The following is a 12,116-nucleotide window of genomic DNA, read 5'->3' as shown; positions in this document are numbered from 1 at the left end:
AAATGCTGTTGAAAACAAAGAAAACCCTGAGAATCTCCCATGAGGAGATAGACTGGCCCAAAACCTGTCGGTTCTGTCAGATTTTAACTGCCTACTTTTTTGCTATAGTGGTCCTTTAAGGACCAGAGCATTCCTTTTCCTATTGTGCCCTGTGATAACCATGATTGGCCTCAAACAGCCAATCAGATTTGTTTGCCTGATTTCAATGGGAACATTTAAACTGCTTCGATTCTCATATTATTCATGCCAAGAACCTCAAAGCTCACAAACTCGGTCATTGAGTGATTGTGTGTCAAGGTCAGAAAAAGTGATTTAAAGTAAACTTAGTTCATTGTGTGTGTGAAAAATGGATACAGAGTGAGCTGGGTCTAACTGTAAATCAATGTATTTTTAGCTGACACCGTTGATTCAGCCGTAGCTGCCAAAGACACAAGGACTAAGCTACAATCCACCAGCAAAGGTATGATGTAACCAGCTGAAAGATGTCTTCCTTTGTCACTTGCTCAGCAGTGCATATTTTTATTTTAAGTTAAATTGTGCCTACAAAATAGGAACATGTCAGTAGAAAATTTTACTAAGAAACATCCTAAAGTGGCCCAACAAGCTGGACAGTGACAAAGCAACTGGGTTGTGAACCCCGGATCAGTGAATAATGGCGCACAGCGCCTATGCATACAAATGGTGCCGCATTAAAAAGATACGCTTATTGCTATTTATCGTTAGTACTGCATAATAATGGCGCACAGGGAAAAAAGAAGAAAAACGGCACACAGTAACATTATTTATCAATAGTGCCGTTCATATGCCAAACAGCAGACGTTATTGCGCACAGTAACGTTATTTATCAATAGCGCCCTACATAATCCAAACTGCAGACGTTATTTAACTGCAAAACTGTCAAGGTTAGGGTTAGGCACCAAAAGGGAGGTCTTAGGGTTAGGCACCACCAGGGGGTTGCTTAGGGTTAGGCAACACCAGGGGGGTCTTAGGGTTAGGGATAGGTACAGAGAGGGTTCTGTGTGTTAACGCTAAATAATAATAAGGCTTTAACGTTAAATAGCGATAAGGCTTTAACGTTAAATAGCGATAAGCCTATGAACCCACCTAGCCCCTGAAAAGGCCATCCAGGGCCACTGCATTACCTCTACATTGGTGCTTAAGTTGTAATGATTACCTCTACATGTGTTTTCAAATACTATAAATCATTAACAAACTGTTCCTCTCCCTCTGCTTTGCACTTTTGCTCATGGTAAATTACTGCCACTTCTTAAAAAGTGATTTTCTTCCCCATGTCTAATGAAAAAGATTAATAAGTGAACTGTGACCTCCAGATACATGAGTACAGGTGTGGGGCTGTCTTCATGGGATGGGGCATGTTATTCTAATCTGCAAAATTCACCATCGCTGTTGACCTCGTTTTGGCAAATTCTGCAGCATGGCAGGAACCATGTGACCCGAAAGTGACTCAAAGCATGCCTGAAGTGACATGATGAGATAAACATAGGTACATATAGTACTTGCTCTACTAAGAAATTGTCTGCATTCCCTTTCTACTTTCCAGTACAGCAAGTGTTAAAAAAACAAAAAACAAAAAAACTAGAGTTGTTTATCTATGTAAATGAGCTTGTACAACAGATTGTGGAATTTAGTCCCTTTTCTGAGAAGTAAATAGAAGCCAAAAGAATTTCATCTGACTGAGAAATTACTTCTGATAAGATTTCAATGCTGGGAAATTCAAAGTGTCATTACTTCTGTTTATTTTACAGCTCAGCAAGGCAGATTTGTCACAGCTGCTGTTTAGAATTAAAATTCAACTGAAAATGCAAATATGTAATTCAGTTCCTATGTTTTATTTACCTTTAGTAAAACACATACAGTTAATCATCTCATAAGTTTATTTTGATGGCAGCCTTTATTCACCTCCCAGGCTCCAGCGATGAGCTGCTGTGGACCCCTCCACTCTCGCTGGCTTCCCAGCTCTTACTGACGCTAAGTCTCGGGTTGCAGCTTGATGACGTCATCAAGCCGGGACCCGGCACTTAGCGTCAATACAGCAGGGATGCCGGCCAGAGTGTAGGGGAGCGCCGATCGTCGGGGGAACGGCAGGAAGGTGAGTGGATCCTCTTCCTTCCCCCCCTCCCTACCAGGAAGAAGAGGAGAGGTCTGCACTTGTCAGTAAAACGTAAATCCTTTATTATGAACGTATCCAAGAACAACCATGGCAAGCGTACAGAGCTGACATGTTTCGGACTATCAGTCCTTACTCATAGCTAACATGATAATGGCAGTCTGAGCATGTATATAGAGGTGTCATTGCAAAGTGCCCGCCCCAAATCCACCCATAGATGAGGAAGTGGTTACAATGTGGGAGGGGATACAGGCAAAGTCCTCTTCCACCTATATAATCATGTCTGTTTGCAAGTATATAAAAGATATGTAATAATGTATACAATAAAATAAGGTAAAAACAGTGTGCAGATAAAGGATTGAAAGGGTTGTGCTTTCTAAGAGAGGAGGGGATCTCTATAGGAGATTGTTGCGGAGGGAGGCCATATGGATCTTTAATTTGAATACTAGAATCCGACACGGCTTGAATGCCAGATGGGATTTGGCCACCATTACCTGAGGTCGCTCCTTGGGGCTTCCCCTACCCTCGCCTATACCATATTTCATCCCAGCTGTGTCATCTAGTTGATTTTCCATCATCCCCTTGCTGTCGGCTCTTCAGCCCTAAACAATTGCTATGGGCTTGTATTGCCTCACTGGTGTCCCTTTTCTCGATCTGGGATGATACTGAGGGGTTTTTGTTCTTGTTCCTTTATCTGCACACTGTTTTTACCTTATTTTATTTTATTGTATACATTATTACATATCTTTTATATACTTGCAAACAGACATGATTATATAGATGGAAGAGGACTTTGCCTGTATCCCCTCCCACATTGTGACCACTTCCTCATCTATGGGTGGATTTGGGGCGGGCACTTTTCACTGACACCTCTATATACATGCTCAGACTGCCATTATCATGTTAGCTATGAGTAAGGACTGATAGTCCGAAACATGTCAGCTCTGTACGCTTACTATGGTTGTTCTTGGATACGTCCATAATAAAGGATTTACGTTTTACTGACAAGTGTGGACCTCTCCTCTTCTTCCTAGTACTTTGGATTTGCTGCCCAGGTCCAGCACTGCAGTAAAGAGTGGTGGAGTAGAGCGGTGTTCACCTTGCCCTGTTTACTTCCCCCCCAACCGCCACAGCTGTTAAATTGATCACTATGATCCGCCGGCGTTCATAGTGATCACGTGATCAACGTCCAGTCAGGGCAGCAGCACCACCTGCTGGGCGTAGATTCAATGTACGTCGGTCCCCAAAAGGATAAGATAGCCTTACCACCTTGACTGCTCTGCAGCAAAATAAGGCTTTTCTGATAATTAAAAAAAAGCTTGTCATTTAACCCAGCAGGAATGTCACTAAGCTTCAGGTTTTCACAAAGCGGTGAAAACCGCTAGGGGAGCAGCCCCTGCGCTGCAGGGGGGTCCAGAGGTGTGTGGAGGGCGTACGTTAAAAAAGGGCGTTGGGAAAAAAGGGCGCAGGGTTTTAAACGATAAGCATGAATAACATTTAAAAAAAATTGTGCTATATTTCATTTAAAAATAATCTTTTATAAAGTTATAAATCATTAAAGAATGTGTATGAAATCGGCAATTGTAAAAACGTTAATCTTCCCTGTTTAAAAAGTGAAATGTATAATAACGTTTTATAAAAGATTAATAAGAATTTTACTAAAGCTATACCTAACCCTACTCTCATACAGAACCCTCCCTGTACCTACCCCTAACCCTAAGACCCCCCTGGTGGTGCCTAACCCTAAGACCCCCCCCCTGGTGGTGCCTAAACCTAAGACCCCCCCTGGTGGTGCCTAAACCTAAGACCCCCCTGGTGGTGCCTAACCCTAAAACCCCCTGGTGATGCCTAAACCTAAGACCCCCGTGGTGATGCCTAAACCTAAGACCCCCCTGGTGGTGCCTAACCCTAAAACCCCCCCTGGTTGTGCCTAAACCTAAGACCCCCCTGGTGGTGCCTAACCCTAAGACCCCCCTGGTGATGCCTAAACCTAAGACCCCCCTGGTGGTGCCTAAACCTAAGACCCCCCTGGTGGTGCCTAACCCTAAGACCCTCCCTGGTGGTGCCTAAACCTAAGACCCCCCTGGTGGTGCCTAACCCTAAGACCCTCCTTGTGATGCCTAAACCTAAGACCCCCCTGGTGGTGCCTAACCCTAAGACCCTCCTGGTGGTGCCTAAACCTAAGACCCCCCTGTGATAAGCATTAATAACGTTTGAAAAAAATATTGTGTTGTTTTTCGTTTAAAAATAATGTTTAAAAAATTATAAATCATTAAATAATGTGTAATCATGAGAAGCAGTTATAAAACATTAAAAGTCTCCGGGCACCGCTTGTAAAACTTTATTTTTCTCCGGCGCCCTTTTTTCCTGTTGGGCGCCCATTAAACAATATTTATTATGGGAGTGAATGGCGGCGCCCTTTTTGTCCACCTGCCTCAGGCGCCCGAATTTACTGTTTCCGTGTGGAGGACCCCAACTACTAACCTTCCCTCCAACAGATACTCCAGATCAGGTTTTCTTGTGGCTACACATGTTATGGGTGTGAAGATCCTGATGGTAACACTTGTTTTATGGCCCTTGTAAGATGGGCCCCCAGGCTGTGAGGGTCTCCAATGGTAGGTGAGGGAACAGTTGTGAAAATTAAAGTGAACCCGAGGTGAAAATAAACTGATGAGATAAACAATTGTATTTATCCTCCTACTCCTAAAAATTACTTTTTTACATGCTCCATGATTTTATTTAATATTTAAACATTTACAAAGTAGATTGAATGTTTTGTTGTCTCGGCTTAGTAGCAGCATATTAAGTGTCCGTAAATGAAAATATATGAACTAGTGACCTTTTTTTTTAAAATCTCCTTCTGCTCTCCGAAGTTGTTTTCTGCCCTGAAAACTTTTATGGCTGTAATTTGCTTATCGGGGATGTTTACTATATTCCTGACAAGGTACCGACAAGACAGAAGCTGTCACTTCCATGCCTAGGAATTAACTCTTTCAGGCAGCAAAATAAAATAAGTAAAACTGCCTGGTTATTAATATTAATGTTTTGTACTGTAAATACATATATTTATCTCATCACGTCACATGTCACCACGGGCACACTTTAAGGGGGCCCCATCAAAGTATTTTGTAGTCTCGCCTCTGGCCAGGAGGTACTTGTGATGGGCTAAGAGGGTACTATTATAACTTGTCACAATCAATCAGTTGTAGTCATTTTGTAGCTAAAAAAAGTAAAATAAATCACAATGAAACAAAACACTTTATTCTCTGTGTATTTGCTCCCACCCAGCACATCATAAGTGCATTCTGAAGCTGTCACTGTTAGCATGTAGCTTGTCAGGTCAGTGACTCCACTTAATGCATTTCAGCAGCACTATGTCACTTGGTTGCTATAAACATGTATGTCACTTCTGGCTTAATCATTGTCACCATTACAGGGTCAGGTTTCTGCAGCACCACATTCCAAGCATAGCGGCACTCTATAGTCTCAAAGGTTAAGGAGTGGCACAGAATAGTAAATATTGCTGTGATTACAAGAAACTTCACCGACTGTACTGAACACGATACAACTCATGCACAGAAACTGAATAATACTGAAACTGATCACCTCAATAACTATTAGGGGCCGCTTCCACTTATGTGAATTCACTGCGTTTTCCCACTTGTGAATTTGGATGGGGAATTTCTGCGGATTTAAATCAATAGCCTGCCGACCTATTTGCATGCGGGAAAAAAATGGACGACATGCTGCATTTAAATGCATCATGCATCGGAATCCCTATAGGTATGCATGGCTAGAAGGATTCGAATGCGTCTCTCTTTACAGCTGTCCCAGCATTGTGTCTCGCAATTGCATCTAGGCATGCTTAAAGAGACTCTGTAACAACATTTTCATCCTTATTTCTTCTATCCTATAATTTCCTATACCTGTTCTAATGTGCTCTGTCTAACTGCAGCCTTTCCTAATTGCTCAGTGGCCGTATTATCTCTATTATATGATCTAATCTTTTCTCCTCTGTTGGCTCTGTCGGGCTGAGGCAGTCAGGCTGGAATGTGCTGTGCTGCTTGTGATTGGGTAGAAGCTATATACACCCTCTCCAGGCCCCCTGCACACTCTGTATGACTCACACATTCAGCTCTTCTCAGCATATCACTTGCTATGTCTTTTGTTTGTAAACACGGGATAAAAATGGCAATTACAAGCCAGGATTGCAGCAGGGAGTGGCAGAAACAGCACAGAGGGGCACAGGAGAAAATAAGGAATAGAATGGTATGCTTTTTGTTGTAAGAATTTTAGAGTACAGATTCTCTTAACCACTTGATGACCCACCCTTTACCCCCCCTTAAGGACCAGCGCTGTTTTTACTGATCTGTGCTGGGTGGGCTCTGCAGCCCCCAGCACAGATCAGGTAGCAGGCAGAGAGATCAGATTGCCCCCCTTTTTTCCCCCCAATGGGGATGATGTGCTGGGGGGGTCTGATCTCTTCTGCCTGCTGGGTGATGCGGGGGGGGGGGCACCTCAAAGCCCCCCTCCGCGGCGAAATTCCCCCCTCCCTCTCCTACCTGCTGCCCCCCCGGCGATCGAGGCTGCACAGGACGCTATCCGTCCTGTGCAGCCAGTGACAGGACGTCCCCTGTCACATGGAGGCGATCCCCGGCCGCTGATTGGCCGGGGATCGCCGATCTGCCTTACGGCGCTGCTGCGCAGCAGCGCCGTACAAATGTAAACAAAGCGGATTATTTCCGCTTGTGTTTACATTTAGCCTGCGAGCCGCCATCGGCGGCCCGCAGGCTATTCACGGAGCCCCCCGCCCCCCGCCGTGAATTGACAGGAAGCAGCCGCTCGCGCGAGCGGCTGCTTCCTGATTAATTAGCCTGCAGCTGGCGACGCAGTACTGCAGTACTGCGTCGCTGGTCCTGCAGCTGCCACTTTGCCGACGCACGGTATAAGCGTGCGGTCGGCAAGTGGTTAAAAGAGAACCTGAAGTGAAAATAAAATTATGAGATAATGATTTGTATGTGTAGTACAGCTAAGAAATAGAACACTAGTAGCCAAGAAAAGAGTCTCATATTGTTTTCCAGTACAGGAAGAGTTAAGAAACTTCAGTTGTCATCTATGCAAAAGGGCTTCTCTGAGCTCTCCCACCCAACTTGGGTGGCTACAGTGCTGTTTTCAGAAGCACTTATCTCAACCTGTCTCTCATTGTTTTTTTCTCTTCTTAAGGTTTTTCTGCCAGGAAGTTCAAAGTGTCATTAGCTCTGCTCTGTTTCGTCATTTAAAATGCAGAGTGTAATTTGTAAAACTGGAAATATTAGAGAATGGTGCAGTTATAGGAAAAAAGCTATATAACATTAAATAAAAATATGACACTTTTCTTTTCAACTAATGTTCTATTAAATATCCATTCTAGACATACAATTCATTATATCATAAGTTTTTTTCCACTTCAGTGTCTCTTTAATAACATAGCAGAATTTATTTTTATAATCTGTTCTGGTCAGCTGGATAGTGTACTGGTAAAGCTGATGCCTTTGGTGTGGTATTAGAGCCTTTGACCAAAGTTTGAACCCTGGCTCAAGCCAGTATGTACAGTAAGGAGTCCTTGGGAAAGGTTCCCTAATGATCCTATTCACCTGTGGAGCGCGCCCCAAGTGGCTGCACCCCTGAAGCACTTTGAGTCCACCTGGAGAAAGGTGCGCTATCATTGTTCTGTCTGTCGGGTTCTGAGCGTTTTTAAAAACGCTTTTGGGCTGAAAACCGCTTGGGTAATGTATTTCAACCAGTCCTTTGTTTTAGGCATAAACATTGGTTATTGTATAATTAGTCAATCAGGTAGCTGCAAGTATACACAGTGCAACAATACTTACTAGAAAACAAGTATTAATAATTTTTAGTTGGCCAGTAGTAGAATTCCCTTCTGAACAGCTTATGACTGGATAGTTGACCAAATGACGCATGAATATTGGCCCAAACATTTTATATATATAGTTTCACTAGTAAGGGCTGTTTCACACTAAAAAGCACTAGGAAATGTCGTGTTACAAGTAATTTTACAGACATTTTTAGCAAGTGAATTCAAAGTGAATTTTTTTACAGCACTTTTACTTTCCTATACTTTTTACAAAATTGCTTCAAACATGTTACATGCAGCTCTTTTGCAAAATCAAATCACTCCAGTGTGAAAAAAACCCATAGGAATACACTATCCAAGGACTTTTCAGAACGTTAACTATTGGGAAATTGCAGAAAAGTGCCTCTGGTGTGAAATCGCCCAATACTTACAGATACTTGTAACTAGAGATGGTCAATGAGATGCAAATCATTTCAAGTTGATGCAGGATTATGCACATTTTGCATGCACATTTATGCAGCTTGAAAATGGACCAATCAAATTTTACCTCAACAGGATTTGATTGGTTTATGTTCCAGCTGTATAAATTTGCATCCAAAATTTGCATAATGCTGCATAAGCTCTAAATTATTTGCACCTCACTGACCATCCATACTTGTAACTTTAACTGTAGGAAGTTTTGAATCAGGATAACAATACTCTACTGCTATAACTGTACTGATTGATAATTTCCTTACAGTTACGGTGGAGAATGAGACAGCTTCTGCCACCCCAGAAGCACCGAACCAAAGGGATGCAACAGTGTCAGAACTCAGTAAGTTAATCTTTTATTACATTTACAAACATTGAAGGGCTGATTTATCAAGACAGGTGCATAGAAAACCAAAACAACCAATCAGAATCCTTATGACATTTAATTCAAAAAACAACAATAGGCTCAGGCTATTTCAAAGTCATATGAGTGACAATGTTTACTGTCCTATCTTTTAAAATTATTATCATTATTAATTTATAAAGAGTCAACATATTCCACATGACTTGATTGTGAAGAAACTGCCTATAAAAATATTGATTGAAGGATAACTACGCTTACCTTATCAAAAATGTCCTCTTGGCCTTCTGAGTACCTTCCCATGTCTCTGGCACATGTTCTCATCTTGTCTGCACCCCCTGGCATTGGGGGCAGATTGACCTGAAGAGTCAGGACCTTGTTTTTAACATCCAGCTCCACCACTCCACTCTGACAGTGGTTCCTGAGATGAAGGAGGATCAGGGATGCTTTTAGGCATGGGCAAATCAGGCAAATGCCTGGGGTGACAACTGTAGGAGGGGGCATCACAGAGCTTGTCTTAGCACACTGTACTTTATGGAATTCTTATAGCCAACTGCTGGTTCCATTAAGATAAAGATGGATGGTAATTATAACACCTAAATGGGCTACTGCTGTGTGCCTTGCCTTGGGCAGGCCTGTGCAGGGGGGCGGGGGAGTGACATTGGGTGACACACTTCTAAGTCCATAAAGGTGCATTCATATTTGGACACAGTTCCCCCTGAAAAAAAAAAGTTACTCATTTTACATAGATTAAAGAGCCTCCGCAATGACATATAGTAGTAGAATGTATTACTTTACATACAATACCCAATCATTGCATTAATTGTACCGGTTTCAGGCACAGAACACACTTCCTATATGTAGATACAGATATATTGGTGAATAACTGTGCCCTACTAATGCGAGCTGTTCTAGGGAGAGGGGAGGTGGGTGGATACATAAGTGGAACCAAGTTGCAAGACCTTCCACCTTCCAACGTTTTTAAAAGCTCTTCAGAGAGTCCGGATTTGGCACATTTTCTTGGACTGGATGGGAAAACGTGTCTAATGCAAGCCTATGATAATGGACATTATCTGCTCTCACTAGGCTAGTCGCCGCATCCGAGCCGCCCGTTTCGGTCGCATCTTGTTGCGACTTAATACTCACGTGTCCCACCGTCCATCACCTCCACTCTGTCCATTCTGAAGAGTCCAAAGGCTGACAGAAGCATGGGGATTCTCCACTGGGCTGCAACAGACCAATGGGAATCCTTCCTCAGCAACAGAGAGTATTCTTATTGGTTCATGTGGAACCAATGAAAATTCTCCCTGTCGCTAGGCAGAATTGGGCTGTTGCAGCCTATGGAGAGCCACGCTTCTGCTGGCCTCCAGGCTGTGGAATGACCGAGCGGCAAGCAGCGGGACCAGTGGTGGGATGAGCGGTGGCGGCGAGAGGTGAGCAGCGATGTGATGCGACCGACGTGCGCAAGGACCCCAACGTGCCCGAGGACCCCAACGTGTCCTACCATCCAGATCAGATCCGTGTCAAACGGATCAGTTTTTCAGAAAACCGGATCCGTTTGACACGGATCCAATCTGGAACCTGACAAGTGTGGACTGGCCCTAATGCAGAGAGCTGCTGAATCTTGTAAATAATCCTAGTTCCTGTTACTCTGCATCAGACAAAATACTCTGACCAGACAAATCCTCAGAACTTGCAGGAAGAGACAACAACATGCACCTATCTTCGTGGCAGCAGACCGTATCTTGTATTCATGAATGATAATTTAAATGGACTGTCATTGGCAATTCTGGAGATTCTGGATTTTTTAACATAAGGTCTTCATTTCCTCCAACAGATAGAGACCGGGAAACCCAGCAGAGGAAGGAAGGCGCCAAATCACAATTAAATGGTGAAGGTATCATGGGAAATTGTTTTAACAAGCAGCATATACAAAACATAGAACACAATTATTTAACAGCTAGTTTAAAAGAATAAAAAAATCTTCAAGGAAAAAACAAATATAAATAACTATAAGCCAGTTAAACAATTTTGCCAGTGTCTGTGTGTCACCTGCTTGCTGAGACTGGTCAGCTAGTGTAAGGGGGAAAAACCTCTAGCGCCTCCTTTGTCCAAGAAGGGGCGGGCGCCTGGGGACTGTTACTCTAGCAGTGGTTGGATAGTGTACTGGTTAAGGGCTCTGCCTCTGACATGGGAGACCTGGGTTCAAATCTCGGCTCTGCCTGTTCAGTAAGCCAGCACCTATTCAGCAGAAGACCTTAGGCAAGTCTCCCTAACACTGCTACTGCCTATAAAGCGCGTCCTAGTGGCTGCAGCTCTGGCGCTTTGAGTCCGCCAGGAGAAAAGCGCGATATAAGTGTACGTCTTTGTTTGTTTTGTTGTTTGTTAGTATGAGATGCTAATTACTTCAAGATGTTGCAAAGTTTATGGTAATGTTATGCAAATGTATGCAGCTTGAAAATGGATCAATGAAATGCAACAGAGATTTGCTATAGTGGGAACCAAGCCTAACTGTGTCTCTCTTATCTATGTAGATTTATGAGTGTTGATAAAGCAGTAAATGACTGCAGTGCAGCCTCGGATTTCAACCCGATTTCTGATTGGAATTAGTGGCAACATAGTGATTTAGTGGTTAGCGTCCCTCCTGCTTGGGTTCTGGCCTTGAAGCGTACCTGTACCGAGATTTGACATGATGAGACAAACACGAGTATCTATACTACTAGTCTTACTAATAATTTGTCTAAAGTCCCCTTTAATTGTTTTGTTAATTGCAAGGTTAATAAACTAGAGATTTAGCTATACAAATGACGCAGTTGAGTAACAGACAAATGCAGCCACAGGTCTCCTGAAAAGTAAACAGAAGGCATCAGCTTCTCCTAATTGAAGATCTGCTGGGACGAAATAGAAGCCTGCTTTATCATTACTTTGAATTTTGAATATGAAATCAATTTCAAGGCAAATCTTCTACATTGCTAATAAAAATAGAGGAAAAAAACCTTTTAATGCCAGCTATATATGGAACAGATGCTGTGGAATTTTACTCAAGTGTATATTTCTAAACAGAGATGGCCCAAACGCTTCGGCGGGAAGTACTATTCAACGAAGATCAGGTATTCGTGCTTGCCGCAAGTGGGCACATGGCGATGTTCGACCCGCCCCCATACTTCATCATTGGGCTAAACTTTGACCCCTTACATCACAGTCAGCAGGCACATGGCAGCCAATCAGCCTGCACTCCCTCACGGACCCCCCACCCTCTATAAAAACAAACTCATGACCACCATGTTCCAGTCTGCCTTCGGCTG

The 12,116-nt window shown here is 43.1% G+C and overlaps 1 protein-coding gene across 2 annotated transcripts in view; it reads left to right on the top strand.

Moving 5' to 3' along the window:
* Positions 1–12,116, top strand: part of LOC137570472 (uncharacterized) — a 63,077-nt gene that overhangs the window by 16,921 nt on the left and 34,040 nt on the right. The window contains exons 3-5 of one of the 2 annotated variants that reach the window (XM_068279141.1): positions 395–460; positions 8,719–8,793; positions 10,649–10,702. In XM_068279141.1, the coding sequence (XP_068135242.1) occupies positions 395–460; positions 8,719–8,793; positions 10,649–10,702 (195 nt within the window). Of the gene's footprint in view, positions 1–394; positions 461–8,718; positions 8,794–10,648; positions 10,709–12,116 lie in introns of both variants that reach the window. The other variant, XM_068279140.1, reaches the window with a different exon arrangement.

This window comes from Hyperolius riggenbachi, chromosome 4, assembly GCF_040937935.1.
Source record: "Hyperolius riggenbachi isolate aHypRig1 chromosome 4, aHypRig1.pri, whole genome shotgun sequence".
NCBI classification, from domain to species: domain Eukaryota; kingdom Metazoa; phylum Chordata; class Amphibia; order Anura; family Hyperoliidae; genus Hyperolius; species Hyperolius riggenbachi.
The sequence above is the reverse complement of the archived record's forward strand: the minus strand, read 5'-3'. Positions and strand labels throughout refer to the sequence as shown.